The sequence below is a fragment of the Prionailurus viverrinus genome, chromosome A3, assembly GCF_022837055.1.
Source record: "Prionailurus viverrinus isolate Anna chromosome A3, UM_Priviv_1.0, whole genome shotgun sequence".
NCBI lineage: Eukaryota > Metazoa > Chordata > Mammalia > Carnivora > Felidae > Prionailurus > Prionailurus viverrinus.
Window position 1 is genome coordinate 62,740,592 of NC_062563.1, and position 24,018 is coordinate 62,764,609.

General features: G+C 47.2%; 1 protein-coding gene across 6 annotated transcripts; it reads left to right on the forward strand.

The window, feature by feature from the left end:
* The first annotated feature begins 961 nt into the window (after positions 1–961).
* LOC125161848 (ankyrin repeat domain-containing protein 39) lies at positions 962–22,646 on the forward strand. Of its 6 annotated transcripts, XM_047852041.1 has the most exons (9): positions 14,337–14,617; positions 18,251–18,437; positions 18,571–18,696; positions 19,717–19,842; positions 20,111–20,209; positions 20,294–20,392; positions 20,548–20,646; positions 20,789–20,887; positions 20,978–22,646. In XM_047852041.1, exons 4-9 carry the CDS (start codon positions 19,756–19,758, stop codon positions 21,071–21,073), a joined length of 579 nt encoding a protein of 192 aa, XP_047707997.1. In that variant the 5' UTR covers positions 14,337–14,617; positions 18,251–18,437; positions 18,571–18,696; positions 19,717–19,755; the 3' UTR covers positions 21,074–22,646. The 6 variants fall into 6 exon arrangements, 5 of the variants coding, with proteins under 5 accessions (XP_047707998.1, XP_047707997.1, XP_047707994.1 ...); XM_047852038.1 differs by having other exon boundaries at positions 14,337–18,437; XM_047852040.1 differs by having other exon boundaries at positions 14,337–18,422.
* The last annotated feature ends 1,372 nt before the right edge of the window (positions 22,647–24,018 follow it).

Genomic DNA, 24,018 nt, shown 5'->3' on the forward strand with positions numbered 1-24,018 from the left:
AGCTATGCGGAGCATGGAACTTCCCCACTACCACCCAGTGTGCACCAAGCCACTGCCCTATCTAAGTAGTGGTACAAGGAGGGCCCAGATACTTGTAAGGAAAACAAGCCCCAGCCTGGATTCTGTAATTCATGCCCACAGATAGAGACAGTTGAAAAGTCCTCCCCACACGTGACTGGTCTGGAGGGCCTGCGGTGGCTGAAATGGGCCGCTGCCCCGGGTGTCCTCAGCTGTAGGAAAGGGCTATGAATCTGGAGACTTCTGGGTACGCTAAGATTCCTGCATGGTCAATAAACCCATGCCCTGAGGATGTTGACATATGAAGACTGATTCAGTAAATTAGGTTCCCACTGTGGAATTGGGGGTTCGGTACAACCCAAAGGCCCGTCCCTGGCCTCGGGGTTTACATGCTCCTAGTGGCAGGACAAGTGACCCCCTTCCTCCTACGGGGTCTTCCAAGAAATGGGCAGGAGGCACGTGAAGAAGGAGGAGGAAGCGAGGTCACTGGGCCTTGAGGGGTTGTGGAAAGACAGGACGAAGACCTTGGGGCGCGACCGGCGACTCCTGCCCTGGAGAAACCGGTGGCACACAGAACCTGGAGGGCCAGGCTCTGACAAGCGGCCGCACCCGCCCGCTGCGTCCCTGCAACCTACGAAGCCGGGGGCTCCGGCGCCATCCGCCCGGAGGTGGAGGGGGGGGGGGGGGGGCGGGGCGAGGGAATCCTACGCTGCGGCCTCCGCACTCCGCTTAGCCTGGGACGCCCTCGCGCGGCCGCCTCGGAGCGCGGTGGTGCGCCATAAGCCCCGCCCCGCCGCTTCCATTGATTCCCGAGCTAAAGCCCAGCTGGGTCGGCCTCCGAGGAAATCTTCGGCCGCCGAGGGGCGGATCCCAGAGCTGGTGCTGCCTCTGCTGCGTCCGCTCCGCCCACCCGCTGCGGCCGCGCGTGCGCACAACCGGCGGGGGGCGGGGGCGGGCGCCAAGGCTGGCATGGCGGCGCCGCGGCCCTGCGCCGATAGCCCGTGCTGCTCTCATCCGGGTGTGGCGTCCGGTGTGCAACAGACGCTGGAGGAGATGGACTTCGACAGGGGTGAGGCTCCCCGCTGTCTCCAGGTCGCGGCACAAGGAGATGGCCGAGAAGCGGGACCCCGAGGGCCGCAGCGAGCCGGGTGGGAGCCCAGGGGGGCAGTGGGCTCCCAGCCCCCGCGTCAGTGAGATCCCACCAGGCACCTGGCAGGGGCTCCGCCACTAGAAACTTCGTCTCGTGTGCAGGTTGGGAAACTGAGGCCCTGGTTTTGTTACCTTCCCAAGTGGTGGGGCGGAGCCCGTCTCAGCTGGTGCGCCCCCTAGAGACTCGGGGCCCCTCGGGTGTCTGGGGCGCCGGGCGGCAGAATCAGCAGCTCGGGGTATTGCAGCTACCCGGAGGGCACGGAGCTTCAGAGGGGGCTGCGCTGCGAAGAGAACTAACGTTCTGATCTCAGGTGTGAGCCCTAGTGTGTCAGATCCTGTAGGCTTTAGATATGGCACACACGGCCCTCAGCGCAGGTGATGTTACCTCTCCCTTTGGGACCTGAGAAGTAACTATTTTACCCCAGACTGTAAGGAGATCGTATCGCCAGTAAGGAACACAGTAACGCTGAAAAAAAATGTCCTCTTTTCTTGGGAAGCTGTGTATTATCCCTCTGTGCAGAGGCAGCTTATTCAGTAATAACACTGTCCTCAATTGTTGGGTAGATGCTACTGCTTTATATGCATTCTGACCCAACTATTAAGTGACTCTTGCATCTGCTTACTTCCCTCCACTTCTGCCACTCTCTGGGCTACTGAAGCAATTCCCTCATGGGCCTTCCTGCTTCCACTCCTGACCTCCTATGGTGTTTTCTTCTCTACATAGAGGCCAGAGTAACTTTTTGAAGGTATTAAATCAGGTGATTTCATTGCTCTTAGAATAAAATTCAGATTCCTTCCATGGCCTACAAACTGATCTAATCCCTGCCCGTTCTACTTCTCTGCCCTCATTTTATTCCTCATCCTTTTCTTTCCCCAGTCACTGCACTTCAGTTACACTGGGCTCAATTTTGGTTTCTCAGACATGCAAGGTCTCTTTCTGACTTAAGGCCATTGTACTTGCTGTCCCAGCTCCTTGGAATGAACTTCCTGCAACATCGGGCTAGCTAATGCTTTTCTCTCTGGTCTCAGGTCAAATGTCACCTCAGAAAGACCCACCCTGAACACCCCATTCTAGTAGTTCTCAGCTGGGGGCAGTTCTGATCCCAAATGGTCTTTGGCAATGTCTGGAGACAATTTCAGGTGTTACTGGGAGGGTGCTATGGCATCTTGTAGGTAGAGACCAGGGATGTTGGTGTACATCCTACAGTGCACAGGACAGTTCCTCATAGCGAAGAATTATCTGGTATAAAATGCCAATTGTGCTGCTATTGAGAAAGAAACCTTGCCCTATCCAAAGTAGGGCCCCTTACCCTCCAGGTTACTCTGATATATTACATTACTTTCATTAAAGCAGTTTTCACAACCTGACATTACTTTGTTTACTTATTTATTATCTATTTCCCACACATGGGAAAGATCCTTGTCTGTTTTCTTGTGTGGATTCTTTTTCTTCATATCTACTTTCTGGGTTTATTTTCCCGTTTCCTGGAGTATATCCTTTAAAGTTTTTTCAGTGAGTATGCTTCTCCAACATTCATTCATTCATTTCTCTCTCTCTCTCTCTCTCTCTCTCGACTGTTATAAAATTCTACGTTGACAGTTATTTTTTTTTTATCCCTCAAACCTTTGAAAATATTTTTCCTTTATCTTCTTTTGTCTGCTACTGTTGTTAAGAATTTAGCTGATAATCTGCTTGTTACTCTACCATGACTGGTGATTTTTTCTTTTTTGGTAACTTAAATGTTCTCTTTATTCTTGATGTTTGGTCATTTCACCATGGTAGATTTGTTTTGATCAGTTCTCCTTCGGATTTAATGTGGTTTTCATCTGAGAACTCATGGTTGCCTTTACTTGAGAATAATTCTCTCTTTTTTTATGCTTAGTTATTTTTGAGAGAGAGAGACAGACAGAGTGTGAGTGAGGGAGGGGCAGAGAGAGCAGGAGACACAGAATCCGAAGCAGGCTCCAGGCTCCCAGCTGTCAACACAGAGCCCAATGCGAGGCTTGAACCCATGAACTGTGAAATCATGACCTGAGCTGAAATCAAACGCTTAACCAACTGACCCACCCAGGCACCCCTACTTCAGAATAATTCTTAGATGATATCTCTTCAGACATTTCCTCTCCTATTCTGTCCAGTTTCTCTTTTTTAAACTCCTATTAGACACATGTTGGTACAGTCTTCTATGTTTCTTTATCTCTTTTTAATATTTTTGTCTTTACCATTCTGCATTCTGGGTGATTTCCAAGTCACTCATTCTCTCTCCAGCTGGGTCTGCAGTACTGTCCAACCATCTGTTGTTGTTGTTGTTTTATTTCAGTGATTCTATTTTTTAATTTACTGACTTTTTTTTTTTTTAAGTAATCTCTAAAACCGACCTGGGACTCAGATTCATGACCCCAAGATCAAGAGTCACATGCTCAACCAGCCGAGCCAGCCAGGTGCCCCTGACTTTTGTCTTAGATCTCCTTGTTCTTTTTTTACCCCTAACGTTCTGTTGATTTGTGGATTCTATTCCTTCATCTTTGTGAACACATTAAATGTTGTTTTATTTTTTAAAGAAAATTTTAATGTTTATTTTTGAGAGAGAGAGTGAGCACAAGCGAGCGAGGGGCAGAGAGAGGGAGACAGACTCTGAAGCAGGCTCTGTGCTGTCAGCGCATAGCCCAACATGGGACTCAAATGCATGAACTGTGAGATCATGACCTGAGCTTAAGTCGGATGCTCAACTGAGCCATCCAGGCACCCCTAAATGTTGTTTTAAAGTCTTTTAGATTGTGTTGTTATGGCTGATTTTTAAAGCACACATTTTTCCATTTGTTGTATTTGCTGACTGTCTCACATGGCAGTGGATTGCTTCTTGTTTTACAGCTTCTAATTTTTGAGCTCATAGGCTGAGCGGTGGGATGTCCTGTTTTGTAAGAGATTATCCACATACCTCTGTTGGCTTCTGGAGGTATAAAACATTTTTTTTTTTTTAAGTTGCCTCTGTGCAGCCCTTATAACATTCACTTGTCTGGGTCCATTTTTATTACAGATCCAGATTATGACGTACTCTTAGCTTGGGGGTTCTGCTCCCTAAGGGGTATAAATAAATATAGGTCCCACATCTCCAAGTTGCTTGATTTTTTTTAGGTTTCTTCTGCCTGTGCTGTCTTCTAACACCTATTGAAATGGTGCCTTTTCTCATTTCCTTTAAGTTTATATTCAGATGTCACCTTATCAAAGATGCCATCTGTGACCAGTGCTCATATCCCTTCTCTGCTTTATTTTTCTTCATAGGTCTTAGTACCACCTGACTTATTTTTTTCCTGTTTGTCTCCTATAATTAGAATGTAACCTCCATAAGACTAAAATTTGCAGGGCAAGGGGAGCACTGGAGATCAGGGATCTTTAATTCTTGGCTGATCCCTAATGCCCAGAAGAGTGCGAGATACATAGTAAGTATTCAGTAAATATTTGCGGAATGAGTGAAGTGCCTGTGCCTGGCAGCTTGCTTCTTGCTGGTATTCAGACCAGGAAAGTAGAGATTTTCCAGTCCCAGTTCATCCATGACATGGTACTTCCTGCCCCCCAGCTTTGTGCACAGAACCTTGCTGTATCTATTCCCTGCCATACACATGGCCTGCAGCCTTTGATGCAGACCCTGCCCAGTTGTTCCAGCCAAAGCCTCTAAGATGCATGTGCAGGGACACCTGGGTGGCTCAGTTGGTTAAGTGCTGACTTCGACTCAGGTCATGATCCTGCGGTTCATGGGTTCGAGACTGCATCGGGCTCTGTGCTGACAGCTCAGAGCCTGGAGCCTGCTTTGGATTCTCTCTCTCTCTCTCTCTCTCTCTCTCTGCCCCTCACCTTCTCACACTCTCTTTCAAAAATAAACATTAAAAATTTTTTTTTAATTATCTATGTCTAGTTACAAGGACTTTTGGGATTCTGCAGACTCAGTACCTGCTCACCACTTTGGCTGTGGTTTTCACCTTGTTCTGGCAGCTGGTAATGGCCTTCTCTTGCTTTTAAATTTGCCTGTGTATTCAAATATTTTAAACATTACCTTATCCAACATTTGTGTATTTGAAGTGGTTTGAAGAAGGGATTTCTGTGTCTGCTCAATTCTATCCTGATTAGACAAAGCCCCTTATCTTTTTTTTTTTTAACGTTTATTTATTTTTGAGAGAGTGGGGGAAGGGCAGAGAGAAAGGGAGACACAGAATCCGAAGCAGATTCCAGGCTCTGAGTTGTCAGCACAAAGCCTGACATGGGGCTCGAACCCACGAACCACGAGATCACGACATGAGCCAAAGTCAGATGCTTAACTGACAGCCACCCAGGCACCCCAGCCCTTTGTCTATCTTGTCCACGGCTACGTCACCACCTCCTAGGACAGCCCTTGGCACAGAGGAGATCTCAGTTAATATCATCTGTTGAATGAATAAATCCCCCATTTTATAGGTGAGAAAATGGAGATCAAGAGGTAAAGGAAGCGCTAAAAGTCTCCAGTCATTCAACATTATCCAGCACTTTGGTTGTCTTTCCACAGGAATCTGGTCAGCAGCCCTGAATGGAGACCTAGGTCGAGTGAAATATTTAATCCAGAAGGCAACAGACCCTAGCCAGCCTGACTCAGCTGGCTACACTGCTCTGGTGAGCTGGGGAGGAACACAGGGTCAGAGGAGGGAGAAGCTTTCACGTGGGATACGTGCTCCCTGTGGGGAAGGGGGTTATGTCGCCTTTACTCCTGCCCTTTCTTCTCTCCTAGCAGGTTTTCTGTTTTAAGCATCAGGTGAACCTGTTTTTTTTGTTTTTTTTTTTAATTAGTGTTAAAGTGCTTTACATCAATTATTTAATTTCATTTTCCTAACAGTTCTGTGACATAGGAATAATTATTATCCTCATTTGCCTGTTGAGGAAACTGATGCTAGAAATTTAGAAGCTTGCCCAGGTCATATAGCTGATGGAGATCGTCCTCTTGCTCCTGAGCCCATGCTCTCACCCCTCCACCACCCTCATTGCCTGCCTGGGCTCTGCTGTCTGAACTTGGTCTCTTTTCCCTGCAGCACTATGCCAGCCGCAATGGGCACTATGCTGTATGCCAGTTCCTGCTGGAAAGTGGGGCTAAGTGTGATGCCCAAACCCATGGGGGCGCCACTGCTCTGCACCGGGCAAGCTACTGTGGGCACACTGAAATTGCACGGCTCCTGCTGTCTCATGGGTCCAACCCCAGGTTGGTAGATGACGATGGCATGACCAGTTTGCATAAGGTATGCTCCCTTCCCCCCTTCAAAAACTTGGTTTTTGTCATTATAAAAGTTATAACATATTTGCTGTAGAAAACATGGGGAAAGCAGAAAAGGGAAAATGCAAATCACTTATAATGCCAGTGCTTACCAGTCATCACTTTAGGATTAACGTATCTGGCATTTTTCCTGTGCATGTAAACTAGAATTAAATGTATGGCATCATTTTTTTTTTCTTTCCTTTAGTGATATGCCATGAATGCTTTTCCATGAAGTTAGTTTTCTGAAGCTCACACCTACTTTAGGGGCAGCCCCTGGCTGGCTCAGTCAGTAGAGCATATGACTCTTGATTTGGAGTTGTGAGTTTGTGCCTTACATTGCGTGTAGAGATTACTTAAAAATCTTTAAAAAAAAAAAAAAGTTGAATGAAGCTTACACCTACTCTTACCTGTCCCTGTAGCCCACTTTCCATACTATAACCAGAGTGATTGCTTAATTAACCTTCTGACCAGAAATACCTACACATGGTGAAGAGTTTGAAGAGTACAAAACAGTGCAGCTGGAAAATGATTCCCTTCCACCCTGATGCCTGGTTCGTCGATCTTCTAGGGCACCTCCCTCAAGGCATCACTGTTACTGATTTCTTATGCATATTTGAGAAATGGTTTATGCATGTTTATGGCCTATGTGTATACATTTATTCTTCTCTCGGCTCCACTTGGTTTTCTCCCAGAGTGATGGTTTTTAAATTAATTCTGATCATGCCACACCTTAGAGGCCTTCAAGGCCTTAAGCTGCTTTACAAGGCTGTCTGGGGTTAGCCCCTGCCTCTTTCTCCAGTTTATCTTTTCTTCTTCTCTTCTCTTTTCCTTTCTTTTTCTTTCTTTCTTTCTTTCTTTCTTTCTTTCTTTCTTTCTTTCTTTCCCTTCCTTCCTTCCTTCCTTCCTTCCTTCCTTCCTTCCTTCCTTATATATTTATTTATTTAAACAACCAACACACAGTAAAGAATATTTTGGAGGGCACCAGGGTGGCTCAGTCAGTTGAGCACTTGGACTCAAGACTCTTGGTTTCGGCTCAGGTCATGATCTCATAGTTCATGAGATTGAGCCCTGTGTTGGGCTCTGTGGAGCCACTTTGGGATTCTCTGTCTCCCTCTCTGTCTGCCTCTCCCCTGCTCTACTGCACGCACTCTTTCTCTCTCAAAATAAATAAACATTTTTTTATAAAAGAATATTTTTGAATTGTAGCCTACAAAACATAATTCTGGATGTGAAGTTTTATTTTATTATTTTTAAAATGTTTGTTTATTTTTGAGAGTGAGCAGGGGAGGGGCAGAGAGAGGGGGACAGAAGATCTGAAGTACAGATGCGGGGCTTGAATTCACAAACTGTGAGATTATGACCTGAGCCAAAGTCGGACACTCAACCGACTGAGCCACCCAGATGCCCCTAAATTGTAAAACAGAAACATTTAAGTAGTTGACCGCATGACTTACCATCAGAACCTGTGGCAGACACTTTTCCTGTCCACCAAAAATTTGTGTTCACTCTTCATATTAGAGACATGTCTCAAAGGGGGCTCTGCAATCACAGACAACTTTCAGTTCCCTCTAGCATGTAGTGTGGCAAGTTCTCAGCCATTAGAAGACAAGACACATTGATGAGCTTTCTCTAGGAGGGTTTTATTTTAGCAGCCAGTGTTTCTCCTCCACACACTCTACTCTGCCTCCCCAGGCAGTAACAGAGACAGCTAGGGGTCAGCAAGTCCACAGCAAGCAATCTGGACTCCAGAAGCATGAGAGGAAGGTGCTTGTTTAAGTACAGTAGCCTTGAAATGTTAGGTCAGCAAAGATAGAGTTCTTATTTTTATTTATTTTTTACACCTGACTGTTGAATAATACATGTTATAATTATTTTTTAATGTTTATTTATTTAGAGAGTTTTGAGAGAGTGCAAGTGGGGGAGGGACAGGAAGGGAGGAAGACACAGAATCTGAAACAGACTCCCAGCTCTAAGCTGTCAGCACAGAGCCCGATGTGGAGTTCGAACTCACAAACCTTGATATCATGACCTGAGCCCAAGTCAGACATTTAACTGACTGAGCCACCCAGACATCCCAGTACATGTTATTTTTTAAAAAAATATATGATGGGAGCAGGGGTAACACTTTGATACAGACACTAGTAGATACATTAAAAAAAAATTGTAGTAGGGGTAATGTTTATTTTTGAGAGAGAGCGAGGGAGGGGCAGAGAGAGAGGGAGACACAGAATCTGAAGCAGGGTCCAGGCTCTGAGCTATCAGCACAGGGCCTGATGCGGGGCTTGAACTCAACGATCTGCAAGATCACGACCTGAGCTGGAGTCGGATGTTTAACCACTGAGCCACCCAGGCGCCCCTGTTTTTGTTTTTTTATATACTTCATGATACGTCTTATATGAGGTATAGGCATAACGTACACCACATAATAAGTCAAGTCAAAGGAATTTTTTTGGTTTCCCAGTGTATATAAAAGTTATGTTTATACTATAGTATATTTAGTGTATGCTAGCATTATGTCAAAAAAAATGTATGTACCTTAATTTAAAAATACTTCATTGCTGGGGCACCTGGGTGGCTCAGTCAGTTGAGCGTCCGACTTCAGCTCAGGTCATGACCTTGCAGTTTGTGAGTTTGAGCCCCCCGTTGGGCTCTGTGCTGACAGCTCGGAGCCTAGAGCTTGCTTCGGATTCTGTGTCTCCCTCTCTCTGCCCCGTCCCCACTCATGCTCTCTCTCTGTCTCTCAAAAATGAATAAACGTTAAAAAAAAATTTTTTTTAAATAAAAAATAAAAATACTTTATTGCTAAAAAATGCTAACCATCATCTGACCTTTCAGCAAGTTGTAGTCTTTGTACTGGTAGAGGGTCTTACCTCAATGTTAATGCCTGCTCCGGGTATCAGGGTGGTCAGGGTAGTGGCTGCTGAAGCACTGGATCACGGCAGTTTCTTAAACTAGGACGACAATGAAGTTTGCCACATTGATTGACTCTTCCTTTCACTTGAGCACTGAGAGGCCATTGTAAGGTTGTTAATTGACTTAATTTCAATATTATTGTGTTTCAAAGAATAGGGAAGCATGAGGAAGAGAAAGACTGGGGAACCAGTCAGTGTAGCAGTCAGAACATACACATTTATTAAGTTCAGTATCTCATATGGGTGTGGGTCATGGCATCCCAAAATAATTATAGTAGTAACCTCAGAGATTAGTGATCACAGATCATATGGAACTAGAAAAGACCCTGAATAGCCAAAGCAATCTTGAAAAAGAAAATCAAAGTAGGAGGCATCACAGTTCCAGACTTCAAGCTATACTACAAAGCTGTAATCATGCAGACAGTATGGTACTGGCATAAGAACAGACACTCAGATCAATGGAACAGAATAGAGAACCCAGAAATGGACTCACAAATGTATGGCCAACTAATCTTTGACAAAGCAGGAAAGAGTATCCAATGGAATAAAGACAGTCTCTTCAGCAAGTGGTGTTGGGAAAACTGGATAGTGACATGCAGAAGAATGAACCTGGACTACTTTCTTACACCATACACAAACATAAACTCAAAGTGGATGAAAGACCTAAATGTAAGACAGGAAGCCATCATAATCCTTGAGGAGAAAGCAGGCAAAAATCTCTTTGATCTTGGCTGCAGCAACTTCTTACTCAGCACATTTCCAGAGGCAAAGGAAACAAAAGCAAAAATGAACTATTGGGACCTCATCAAAATAAAAAGTTTCTGCACAGGGAAGGAAACAATCAGCAAAACTAAAAGGCACCCGATGGAATGGGAGAAGATATTTGCAAACAACATATCAGATAAAGGGTTAGTATCCAAAATCTATAAAGAACTTACCAAATAAACACCCAAAACACAAATAATCCAGTGAAGAAATGGGCAAAAGACATGAATAGACACTTCTCCAAAGAAGACATCCAGATGGCCAACTGACACATGAAAAAATGCTCAACATCCCTCATCATCAGGGAAATACAAACCAAAACCACGAGATACCTCACACCTGTCAGAATGGCTAACATTAACAACTCAGGCAACAACAGATGTTGGCGAGGATGCAGAGAGAGAGGATCTCTTTTGCACTGTTGGTGGGAATGCAAACTGGTGCAGCCACTCTGGAAGACAGTATGGAGGTTCCTTAAAAAGTTAAAAATAGAACTACCCTATGACCCAGCAATTGCACTACTAGGTATGTATCCAAGGGATACAGGTATGCTGTTTCGAAGGAGCACATGCACCCAAATGTTTATAGCAGCACTATCAACAATAGCCAAAGTATGGAAAGAGCCCAAATGTCCATCGATGGATGAATGGATAAAGAAGATGTGATATGTATGTGTGTGTGTGTGTTTACACACACACATACATACATACATACATACATACAATGGAGTATTACTTGGCAATAAAAAAGAATGAACTCTTGCCATTTGCAACAGCATGGATGGAACTAGAGGGTATTAGGCTAAGGGAAATTAGAGAAAGACAAAAATCATATGACTTCACTCATATGAGGACTTTAAGACACAGAACAGATGAACACAAGGGAAGGGAAGCAAAAATAATATAAAAACAGGGAGGGGGACAATACATAAGAGACTCTTAAATATGGAGAACAAACAGAGGGTTACTGGAGGGGTTGTGGGAGGGGGGATGGGCTAAATAGGTAAGAGGCATTAAGGAATCTACTCCTGAAATCATTGTTGCACTGTATGCTAACTAACTTGGATCAAGTTAAATAAATAAAACCCCAGAAAAATAAAATAAAATTAAAAAATAAAATGCTCTGTGAATTAAAAAAAATCACAGATCAGCGTAACAAACACAATAATAATGAAAAAGTTTGAAAATTTCAGGAAGTATGAAAATATAACAGATAGGAAGTGACCAAGTGCTATTGGGAAAACCCTGCTCGATGCAGGGTTGCCATAGACCTTCAGTTTATAAAAACAAACAAAACCCACAGTACCTGCATAGCTCAGTAAAGCAAAGTGCAGCAAAACGAGGTTTTCCTATATATAAAATACTCAAACCTAGAAGCAGAGAGTAGAATGGTGGTTTCCAGGGGCAGGGGTGGGGGGAGGGAGTTGCTGTTGAACTGGTAATAGTTTCACTTGGGCAAGTTGATTAAGTTCTACGGATCTGTACTGTGCCTGTAGTTGGCTGTACTGTGTGGTACACTTTAAATTTGTTGAGAAGGGTGGGGTGCCTGGCTGTCCCAGTCAGTAGAGCATGTGACTTGATCTCAGGATTTTGAGTTCAAGCCCCACATTGGTCCTGGCCTACTTAAAAGGGCACCGGGGTGCCCTCGTGGCTTAGTTAAGCATCCGACTCTTGATTTCAGCTCAGGTCTCATGGTTTGTGAGATTGAGCCCCGTGTGGGGCTCTACACTGAGAGTGCAGAACCTGCTTGGGATTCTCTCTCTCCCTCTCTTTCTGTCCCTCTCCCACTTGCGCAGGTGCTCGCTTGCTCGCTCGCTCTCTTTCAAGATAAATAAGTAAATATGAAAAAAACAATTTCCAAAACTAATTACTTTCTTAAGGTAGATCTCGGGGTGCCTTGCTGGTTCAGGCAGGAGAGCAGGTGACCCATGATCTTGGAGTTGTGGGATTGAGCCCCATGTTGGGTATAGAGATTACTTAAAAATCACAAATCAGTTAATTAAGAAGGTAGGTCTCACGTGAAATGTTTTTACCACAATAAAAAAATTGGTGTGGAGGTTGCTGTCTCAAAGATCAACTTAATTTTTAGGAAACCAGATGTGAATATTTCATCATCCAATGATTTTCAGATATATTACACTTGCATGCACTTCAAGGGAAAATATCAACCTTTCCTCCAGTTTATCTTTTTTTTTTTTTAAGTTTAATTATTTAAGTAATCTCTACACCCAACATGAGACTTGAACTCACCACCCCAAGATCAAGAGTTGCATGCTCTTCTGACTGAGTTAGCCAGGTGCCCGTCTTGAGCTCCCATCCCCTTGTCTCTTAACACTGATGCCCAGTTTCTTTTCTCTCTCTCTTTTTTTAATGTTTATTTATTTATTTTGACAGAGAGTACGTGCAAGCACAGGAGGGGCAGAGAGAGAATTCTAAGCAGGCTGCATGCTCAGTGTGGAGCCTGACATGGGGCTGGATCTCACAAAGTGTGAAATCCTGACCTGAACTGAAATCAACAGTCGGATGCTTAACCAACTGAGCCACCCAGTCGCCCCTCAGGCTCAGTTTCTTGACCCTATTATGGTGACACTCCAGGGCCTTACATATCAAGCTATCCCCTTCTGGATGCCTCTCCTCTCCCAGTTTTCATCTGGCTTGTTTCTGTCTTTCCTTCTGGATCTCAGCGTCTACATTACACCCTCAGAGAGCCTTCCTGTTCCTTAGACGTGGGCAGCTCATCCAACTGATGTGCAGAAGCACCCTGCACTTGACTTCCCTAACTTTTCTCCTTGAAATTCCTTTGAATTCTGTCTCTGTCCCTAGAGATAGCTAAGACTTGATCTTGTTTACTGTTGTAGCCCCAGCTCTTGGCCTAGGTGCCCAATGAATATGTGCTGAGTGAACAACCGGATGTTGTTTTATTTTGCCAGTTGGAGAGGCAGATTGCTTATTTCTTAATGGTCTAAACTGGTGTTGCTCATTTTGTTGTAACTCCCATGGAGGGTTTGTATGGGCAGGACACTGCCGCAGATATTGCTGGCTGGTGTTCCCCACAGCGTGAGGCCTTTTCAGCGTGTATCCTGCCTTTTTCTCTCATTCAGGGGATGCACATGTGTGAGGAATAGGAATTGTTTTTTCTTTTTCAAAAAATAAGCTACTTGAAAACTTTGGTCCTTTTTTTGAAAAAATTCTTTGGAATGCATCTCACAACTGCACACAACATACCACTGCCTGAATTGAGGCAACAAAATTGAGAACCTTGGGTCTGTATTTCTCAAGAGGACCTGCTAAATAAAGATCTGGATTCAAATTACAGACCGTATTTGCTGCTATTATTAATTTTTACACCCCTCAAAAGCCCCTAGGTACATCAGTCTGTCTGTTGGGAGGAGCAGGGAATTCAAGTGGTATAACACAGTCGTTAAGAGTTGAGACTTGGCGGTCAGATGGACCTGGTTTAGAGTCCCTAGGCTGCCACACTGGCTCTGTGACCTTGGACAAGTCACTTGTATAAGCCATCTGTAAAATGGGAATAATGATAGTTCCTGTCTTTGAAGGTTATTGTGAACACTGAATAAACTAATCTGTAGAAGTCACTTTAACTCTCTCCTCTGGGGGAGTTAAGTTAAAAAGAGGCAGAGGAGAAAGCTGAGAACCTGAGCCCATTTTTCTCTGCTCATCTGAAAGGTCCCAGAGGGCAGAGGCTGTGTCTGGTATAGGTTGTACCCATGGTGCCCGGCGCCCTTGTACATTTGTAAAAGACACTCAGATCTAAGGTTCTATATTTGTTGTTAATGTGCAGGCCTGGAGAGAGAAGAATGGCCACTGAGCAAAGGACACAAGAGAGAAAAACTCAAGCTAACTGCCAGAATAGCACTAGAGAATTCCACCAATCTTTATGCAAGTTGTTGGGATTTGGTAGGAATTAGGGGAAATCTACTCAAACAGCCAGTGTCTCTCTTTTCACAAGACCTTTTTTAGGACCAAGAAATTCCCAGAAGTGGATCATGAAAGGGCAGGGCCCAGTGAGGGTATGGCTCTTGATTCAGGTCTGTCTCTCCACAGGCTGCTGAGAAGGGTCACGTGGACATTTGCTCTCTCCTGTTGCAACACAGCCCAGCCCTGAAAGCTGTCCGGGATCGAAAGGCACGACTGGCATGTGACCTGCTGCCCTGCGACAGTGACCTACGGGACCTGCTGGCCAGCTGAACTGCCACCCTTCTGCTGTCTTAGGCTGCCATGCAAGGGTACACAGACTAGCCCTCCCATCCCCTGCCTTGGTCAGCATCCATGCTGCAGGGTGGGAAACTAAGGCCTGAAGAGCCCCATTCTGGCCACTGTGGAAGTGAGGGAGTAGATCTCGTGGGGCTGTAAGTGCTTACGCCTGGACAGATGATCATATTCTAAATTAGTTCATGTGGAAACATCTATCCCTTGGAAAAAATAAAGTTGTGTCCTTACCTCATCCCATGTTCAAAAATAAATTTCAAGTAAAGACGTAAGTATAAAAACAGAATTATGTAAGTATTAGAAGAAACCACGGAATAGATGACAAAAGCCACTTTCTGGCTGAGTGCCCTTGGAAAAAGTCACTCCACCCATCTGTCCCGGCTTCCTCATCTGTAAGGTGAGGATGACTATAATACGGCCTGCCTTAAGGGCCTTGCGGAGATTCAATGAATGAATCTATGGAGAGCACTAGAGAGTGTGCTGGGCACATTGCAAGCAGTGTATTTGGAGGACCCACTTCCTCAACTTGCATTAGTTTTAACAATCTGCTAGATTAAAAGTGTTCTTGCTTTATTTTGCATTGCTGATTATCAGTGAAGTTGACCACCTGTTTTCTCTGAACTTCCTGTCCATACCTATTGCCTATTTAAAGACTTTCTTCCTTTGATTGATTCATAGGAGTTTGTATATTCTGGATATTAATATTGTGGTTTTTTTCTTTCTTACTATCACTTTGTTGGTATCTGCTCATGGAAATTGGTACACCTGCTGTAGACGGCAGTTTGACAATATCAAAACTTAAGTGAGTAGGGCCAATAATTTGATTTCTCTGTAGCTACTTAGAGAAATATCCATAAATACAAAGAAGTTTACTTACAGAGACGTTTACAGAGTTGTGCATTGGAGCATGTAGTGTAATTTAAAAAAAAAAAAGGAAGGGAGGGAGACAAGCTAAATTCTCTCTGTTAGGGCAATGATTAAATTCTGGGACGTGTCATTTGGGGGAAGTGTAGCAGAGTGCAGTGTAGGCTAATGTGGAAAGTGTGCTGAGTTGGGATCACAGTGTGATGTCTCTTAAAACGTGGCTATAAAAACATGACTGTACATCCACAAGACATAGAGGAAAAGAGTCAGGATATATACAACACCGGTACACATGGTATCGCCTGGGCCACTGTGGCAAGAGTGGTTCATCAAGTGCATCTTGAGTTTTGTTTATCTTCCAGTTTTTTATAAGGAGTAATTTCTTGGTAAGAGTTCATACCAGTTAATTTCATGTGGAAGAAACTAGTTTTACTGGTGAGAGTTTGAGTCAGTGGCAGACAATTGAGTCCAGAACTGACATCTTGTCTTATCTTACTTACCCTCACTCTAGGTAACTCCCCCTTTGCATTCTCAAAGGCAAGAAATCACCCTAGACAAAAACCCCTGGTACATAAGGACCAAGTTTCTTTAAAAACCTCCAGGTTCCCTAAGTTTCAAAACTTGAATGTATTTACCAAGAAGCCAGCTGTGGGTGGAACCATTCCCAGCCCTTTGGGGCCTTGGGCTGTCCTTGACCTGTAGTTCTTCCCTCCCTCTGGTTCAGGTCATCTCTACTCATGTAGCTCCAATTCTGGAATCTTATTTACTACCTATCAGATTTCCTTTCAAAGGTCAAAGCAGAATTCAAGGCACAGCTGGGTGAAGGGCATGCTTGGCATCTTAAAGAGAATTAGGAAGTTTGACTTTGGTGGCTTGAGACAGATTGCTTTGTGACTGGATTAATGGTTGACATTCCGTACTTGGACCTGGAGCGGATCTCAGTTCAGCTTCCATGTGGAAAGGCATGCTCCCTGCCAGGAGGGCGTTGGGTAGGGGACCTGCATGTGTGGGACTTGGCTTTTCAAGAGGCATGAGGTGCTGATGACAGGCTGGACTTGGCCCCTGGTGGTGGTATAATTTAAAACACTGACTCTCAGAGTGGTGAGGGAGAAGAAACAGGAACTATAAGGGAGAAGTGAGGGCCACCTGGGGAAAAAAACCAGCAAGAGTAGGGAGGGCAGTCTTGAAACTGGGAGTGGGAGGTCGCTTGAAGCCTGATTTCCTCCTGTAGATGCCATGAGGATTCCTGATGCAGAGGTCAGCCTCTTAGGGCTGTCCTTCCGGAGATATCCTCTAGGATTCTGGCCTCCTTTTGCTTAGGACAGGCTGGCTGGGTTTTTTAGGATCTCAGGCAGCTAGACCTGCAGCAACATGGAGGATCACGCTTAACTCTTCTCTAGTGGCCCAAGCACCCCTGCATCCGTTTATTGGTTGGACCACTCCTGAGCAGGTGCAGGAGACTGGGTGTCTGAGAGTGCACCTGACTCAGCAGAAAGCAGTTCCTGCTGCCTTCAGCGGGCTATACGCCCACACTGGTATTTTGGTCAGTGTTACAGAACCACTGAGCTATCTGGCCCAGGCAAAAGCCTCTGGCCTGCCCTGCCCCCAGGAGCTAGCTCTCTATAAAAGGGCTGAGCCACTCAGCTCCTCTCACTGGGGGTGTGAAGAGCAGGGGGGACCATGGATGTCATCAGCATCCAGCAGTTGGTAAGAACAAGGGGCAGAGGGGAGGGAGGCCAGGCGATTGTCTAGACTGCAGGCTAGCTCGGCAGAACGAGGAGGTCCAGCTAAAGGAGGGCAGGCAGCTTCTGTGGTCTAAGGATCAGGTTTTAGGAGCAGAAATATGCGGTGGTTTTCTGGTGTGGCAGCCCAGTTCTGTGAGGTAGCGAGAGAGGGAAGCAATGGGAAGATGCTGAGTGATGGCAGATGTGACAGCCCTCAAGTTTAGTGAGTTTTCCTCTGGACTGTGATGGTAAAAGAGAAATTGGAAGTGGTAGGTTACTTTGGAAGACATGAGTGTAGCTGGGGTGTGGGTTTAGTTCAGCTGCTAGGATAACCATCACTCTGGAAATGGTCCAGAGGGTCTGGCTGCCTTGCTTGGGGTAGAGGAAGGGTGCTCTCGAGTTCCCAGGCAGTGAGAGAAGCGGTGACACCAGTGACACTTAGGGTTGTCTGTTTTGGTGAGGCAAGGCACGGGAGGCCCAGGACTCAGGTTGCCCAGTAAGCTCCTCTGCAGGCCAGTGCTTTGGCGGGCCCAGCCCAGTGCAGCCTCTGCTGGGAAGTGGGTTGCAGGGCTTGAGGAAAGTTAGGTTGCCAGCGTTTACTAGTTAGTTCTGCATGCTGGGAGCCCTAGGCTCTGCCATCTGTCATCCCGTTTCCCCTCTCCCCCAGTATCCTTATTCCTCAGTGCTCCCCAGCTCTTGAACCCCCAGCGGGTGCGGGGGATAAGAACAGATCATGATATGGTGGGTTCTGCCCCAGCAGAGTCCCAGTACTTAGTTTCCTCCTCAGCCTCGTGAGCTAATTGCTAGTGTTACCCCCATTCTAGTGATGAAGAAACAGAACTTCACAAGAGCCAAGATTTAAACCCAGGAGTTCACAATTTTACCCATGAGGCATGTCCTCTGTCCTTCTGAGCACGGGGTTAGATGGCAGTATGGTGTGGTCTGGTAGGAATGTAAGGACGATGGCCCAGGAGGGAAGCTGAGGTGTCACCTACCCTGAGCATACCTGGACACAAGCCCAGCAGTATAAATAGATGTGGCGTCACGCCCCTGACCCTGTGTCCTGCTGACAGGACAGGGTAGGCGGCAGTTATCCTGGGCCCCAGGCAACACTATAGTAGGTGAGAGCCAACATCCACGGGTGGCAGGGAGCATGCCAGCAGAGCACCAGGAAACTGCGAAGGGTCAGACCACCCTGACGTCCACAACACTAATCTCTGTAGGTCTGCTCTTCCCAGGATCCCTGTACTGCACTGCTGTCTTCTAAGGACTCTTCATTTTTCTGAGTGTTTATCCTTATCCTGCTCCTACAGGTATGTGGAGAAAGAGTTGAAAGGAAAGCATTGGGATGTGGACATGGCGTTGCTGATTGTGGAGGCGGGCCCAGAGCCTGGAGGCTGGGAGCCCAAGAGGCCGTGGCCCGGGAGCAGTGGAAACTCGAAGAAGAGAAGAAGAAGAAAGTGAGCAGTGCTGGGGGCCCAGCAGGTGCCAACGCCAAGGGTCAGCAGTGAGGGCCTCAGGCGGCTGGGGTCCCTCCGGTGGGTGGGAGACAGAGTGAGCCCAGCCAGGAGCCTGACCCCGAGGCTTCCATGACCAAGGCTGACTACTGGTGTGGTCTGGTCTTGTGCCCCAGCTTGAGAGATTGAACAACTCCAGACTGAATCTGGAGACTCTGGCTGACTTGGAAAACTTGGTTCAAAGACGGAGAAAACGACTGAAACGCAGAGTCCCCCCTAGGGCACCTGAGCCCACGGTTAAGGTAAGTGAGGAGTCGGGGTGGAAGGAGAGTGCATACCTGGGGCCAGAGTTTGTGAGGAAGTGCTTCCTGTCCCCCTGGGAGGGCTTGGGGAAGAGTGGATGCTGCCAGCCACCAGCTCACCGCCAGGGCCTGCCAAGCTGAATGAAATCCATTTTGGAGGGCACACAGCCCCCTACTTGTTTGCTGGGGGACCACACACAGGGTGGCTTAAACAACAGAAGGTTATTTTCCCAGTTCTGGAGGCTAGAAGTCTGAGATCAAAGTGTCAGCAGGGTTGGGTTGGTTCCTTGTGAGGGCTGTGGGGGAAAGTCTATCCCTACCAGCCTTCTAGCTCCCGGGGCTTGGTGGCTAGCTTTGGTGTTCCCTGGCTTGCGGGTACATCACCCCAACCAGTGTCTGCCTGAGTTCACATGGCACTCTCCCCACGTGCATGCTGTGTCCACATGTCCCCTTTCATTAAGGACACCACTCATATTGGATTAGGGCCCACTTTATTCCAGTGTGACTTTAACTAATTCCAGCTGCTTATTTCCAAATAAGGCCACATGCTAAGGTCCTGGGGTTGAGATTTTAGCATATAAACTTAGGGGGTGGGGGGCAAGGCAACCTATAATGGGCATAATAGGTGCCTAGTCAGTCAGAATCTCCTGGGGGGTGGGTTTTTAAGAATCTCTGATTTGGGGGCACCTGGGTGGCTTAGTTAAGCATCCGACCACCGGTTTTGGCTTCAGTCGCAACCTCACCGTTCATGAGTTCAAGCCCCGCATCAGGCTTCATGCTGACAGTGCAGAACCTGCTTGGGATTCTCTCTCCCTCTCTCTTTGCCCCCTCCTGCTTGTGTGCTCTCCCAAAATAAGTAAAAGGTAAAAGGAAAAAAAAGATTAAGAAACTCTTGATTTGTACAAGCCACCAGCCAATGATAGTCTTTAGCCAGCTCTTAGGGGCCCGCTTGGCTAGAGTGGTAGGGCCCCAGAGGCCTGTGGTTTTGGGAAATGATTTGGTCTCCTTCAACTTATCCAGCTGCAGCCCCAGGCCCAGCTGGAGTCTGTGGACCTGGAGATGTTCCTGAAGGCAGCTGCTGAGAACCAGGAGACCCTGATTGACAAGTACCTGACAGATGGAGGGGACCCTAATGCCCATGACAAGGTAGTGAGAGTGGGGTGAATCAGACTGCAGTGTCAGCGGCTGCAGGGGTGCTGTCTCCAGGGTGTTTTAGTTCTGGCCTATGAAACTGCAGGCCTTTTCTGCTTTATGGGGCACGAGTTGCCTCCTGAGCCAGGAGGGAAGGGCCCTTGGTGTGATCAGGCAGCAGGCACATCTGTTCAAGGAACCCAATACTGGGAATAGGACCCGGGGCAGGGCCTTAAAGGGGTGGCCATGCTCCCTCTGCCTCATCTCCTGTCTCTACCCCCAGCTGCACCGCACAGCCTTGCACTGGGCCTGTTTGAAGGGTCACAGCCAGCTCGTGAACAAGCTGTTGGAGGCAGGTGCCACTGTGGATGCTCGCGACTTGGTGAGAACTGGGAAGGCCCACCCTCACAGCAGACACCCTGCCTTGCACACAGCACGTCAGTACATTGATGCTTTTATTTTGTAGCTGGACAGGACACCTGTGTTCTGGGCCTGCCGTGGAGGACACCTGGACATCCTCAAACAGCTGCTTAACCAGGGAGCCCAGGTCAACGCCCGGGACAAGGTGAGGGGTGCACTGCTGTGGGGTGGTCTGCTAAAGAGAAGACCCAAGAGTGCACAAGAGCTCAGGCTATTTGTGGAGAAGCGAAAGCACAGCCTTTTGGGGTTGCGATGAGGCCTCACCACTTGGAGCAGACAGATTCTCATCCACTCCCTTAGATCTGGAGCACCCCCCTGCATGTGGCCGTGCGCACGAAACACTGTGACTGCCTGGAGCATCTCATTGCATGTGGAGCCCACATTGACGCACAGGATAAGGTAAGGTGCTGGGCCTTTTGGGCTTGGGTCAGCTCCACCCGGGAACAGTGACTGAGAGAGCCAGAGCTCGAGGACAGCACTTGCCAACTTGAACCTTCCAAAGATGGGGAGGTCGGGAGGATAACATCCCCCTTCTCAACAGGAAGGGGACACAGCTCTACACGAGGCTGTGCGGCATGGCCACTACAAAGCCATGAAGGTACTGCTGCTCTATGGAGCCAAGCTGGGCGTGCAAAATGTGGTGAGTATGAGCAGGGCTGAGGCCCTGGCCTGAGAAGTGTGGGTGGAGCTCTTAAGGAGAAGGGGACTGATCCAGTATCCTTGTTCCTAGGCCTCAGTGACCCCGGTGCAGCTAGCACGAGACTGGCAGCGGGGCATCCGGGAAGCTCTGCAGGCCCATGTTGGGCATCCCCGCACCCGGTACTAGTGACAGCAGACCTGCAGGGTCACTTCACAGCCACCATTCCATCCCCTTTACCTCCCATCCTTATGTCTTGTCATCTGCACCCCTCTGTGGGTCTCACCTCAGTCCTTATTCCTCTGTCCTGGGACTGCTTCCTCAGGCCAGTCCTAACAGGACTGAGCAGCAGCACTGAGGCCAGCAGGTGAATAAAGCAGGCCTCCCTGGCTGACTTGTTTCCTGCCAGGGCACCAGCTAGGAAGGGCTGACGCAGAGGACCACAGGGAAGCAGGGAACAAAGTGGGTCCAGATGAGGAACAGTGTAGGGAGAGTGGGAATCCAGGATGGAGCGAAAAATAAGTCCTAAACCTTGAGCTGCCCAGGGTTGGGTACTAGGTGTCCTTGGTGTCCCCTGATCCTCAGTCTGGGAGACTGTGTCCCTCCCTCCGCGAGGGAGAGGGGGGCAGGGATTCAGTACATGGCTTGTGGCTGCCCTGGGGCAGGGGTTTCTCTGGGGAATTCCATTCCTATCAGCAGCAACCCTGATAGCATGTGGAGTGGCTCTAGACAACTTTGGCCTTAGGGATTCTGGAGGTGGGTCTGGCAGTCTGGAGGGGACGCTCAATAGGTTTGAGGCCCCACTGCAGAAGTCCAGTACCAACCTGGTTGCCTCAGAAGCCCTAAGACTGAGGAGCTAGAGCTGATGTTTATTTTAGGGAAACTTTGTGCCTACTGCCTCAGGGCTTTGGTCAGCCTGCCTGCCGCTCTCTAGTTGACCAGCTGGTGGCGCCTCTGGTAAGGGTGAAGTGCCTGGGAGCTGGGGATTGCTTGTGGCCCACCCAGCTTTTGGGGTGGTGGCCCGTAACCCTACTTACTTTGCCTCAGGCAACATCGCCCTGGCACTAGAGCTTGAGCCTGAACCTTGCAGCTGCACCTGCTTTGCTTTCTCCCACCACTGAGGCGGGACATCGAGGAGCTGGTGGCTCAGCCCTGGAGGGGAAGCAGAGGAGAGTGAGGAGCACACCTGCTGCTTTCCCTCCTCTGCTAAGTGGTGGCAGATTTAGGACCCAGCTTCCCACGAGCTCTCCTGAAGGTCCCTTCCTTTCACTGCCTTTTCCGCTCCATGGCGCACTGGCGCAGACCCGTACTGCTGGCAGGGCTGGGTCCTGAACTGGCAGAAAATGAATTTTAAGGAACTTTGCCCTAAATGGAGAACTACAAGTTGAGGCCCCAGCTTTAAGATGAAGGGTCAGCCTCCCTCACATACATAAGGTACCTGTATTGACATCCATTTTGCAGTTCTTTCTAGTCTAACATTGGTGGCCTTCTCGGGCCAAGCACAAGGCTATTCTTAGGATGTGAAAAAGCGACTAGAGCTCCCACCGGGGGCCACACACCTTCCCTTCTCACGGACAGCCCCTGCCCTGTGGTGAACTGTAAGGACAGTTCGCCCAGGTGCCAGAGCCATATGAGAAATAGGTATTCAAGTCCATGGAGAAGACGACCCCCCATCTAGAAAATGGGGACCCTTACTTGACAGACAAAACACCATTTTATACGCATCAATATTTTTTGTTCATTAAAACTGGTTGACTATCCATCACAGCCTACTTGTCTGTTCTGGACTGGGAGGGGCCAGTTCATTAGGTCCAAGGCCTTGTCTTCCTCAGCAGCAAAGCTCAAGCCTGTTAACCATACTGGCCTGACAGCAAGATGGGCTCCCAAGTGCAGAGTGGGGAGTCCAGGCACTTGGCTTGTGTGCTCAAGGCATCACTCACTCACTCACTCACTGATGGGCAAGTTCCAAGAGCACTGGCTCTCAGACTTGGCTGCTTACCACAATCACGAGGGAAGGTTTTAAAAAGTCCTGATGTCCAGGGGTTCCTGGTTAGCTTCTGACTCTTAATTTCGGCTCAGGTCACAGTCCTGCTTAAGGTCCTCTCCCTCTGTCCCTCCCCGACTTTTTCTCAAAAAAAAAAAAAAAAAAAAAAGGTCTTGATGTCCAAGCAAGTTAAATTCTCTCTGGGGTAGGACCCAGGTATCACCACTATGATGCAGATGACACACCTCTCTATGTAGGAAACCCTTAAGGATCTACAAAAAAAATCACCTAGAATAAAGGAGTTCAGGATCTCAAGATCTAAAACAAACATACAAAGGCCTATTTCTGCATATTAGCAATGACTACGTGGACATGAAACTTAACACAGTTCCACTTAAAAATTGCTTTTAAAAATGAAAATAGTAGTACTTAGGTGTAAATCTAATAAAACATTTAAGGACTTGTATGCTGAAAACTTCAACACACTGATGAACAAAATTAAAGGAGAGTTAAAATAAATGGAGACCTACCTTGTTCGTGGATTGGAAGATGAGACCTAGTAAAGATGTCAATTCTCCCCAAATTGACGTACAGGTTTAATGCAGCTCCTACCAAAAATCCCAGCAAGATTTTTTTGTAGATAAGATTACTTAGAAACTCATAGCTAAAACATCTTTGAAAAATAAAGTGGGAGGAACTGGTCTACCTGACTTCAAGACTGAATATAAAGCTATGGTAATCATGACTGTGGAATTAATGGAGTGACAGAGACAGATCAGTGAATGGAACAGAACAGACAATGCAGACATAGAAATATGCCCAACTGATTTTTGACAAAGGTGCAAAAAAAAAACTTAATAGAGGAATGCCTTTTCAACAACTGGTGCCAGAGCAACTGGACATCTATAGGCTGAAAAAAAAAAAAAAAAACAACCTTTGGGGCACCTGGGTGGCTCTCAGTTGGTTAAGCATTCAACTCTTGATTTCAGCTCAGGTCATAATCTCACAGTTCATGAGATCCAGCCCTGTGCTGGATCTGTGCTGACAGCAGGCTCTGTGCTGAGAGCAGAACCTGCTTCAGATTCTCTCTCTGCCCCTCCCCTGCCCACGTGCACTTGCTATGCCTCCCTCTCTCAAACATTAAAAACAA

Coding starts and splice junctions, on each gene's coding strand:
- LOC125161848 (XM_047852037.1), top strand. CDS start 19,922: ATGAAACTGCAGGCCTTTTCTGCTTTATGGGGCACGAGTTGCCTCCTG. Junction 20,210..20,293: donor CTGTGGATGCTCGCGACTTG/GTGAGAACTGGG, acceptor TTTATTTTGTAG/CTGGACAGGACACCTGTGTT. Junction 20,647..20,788: donor ACATTGACGCACAGGATAAG/GTAAGGTGCTGG, acceptor CCTTCTCAACAG/GAAGGGGACACAGCTCTACA.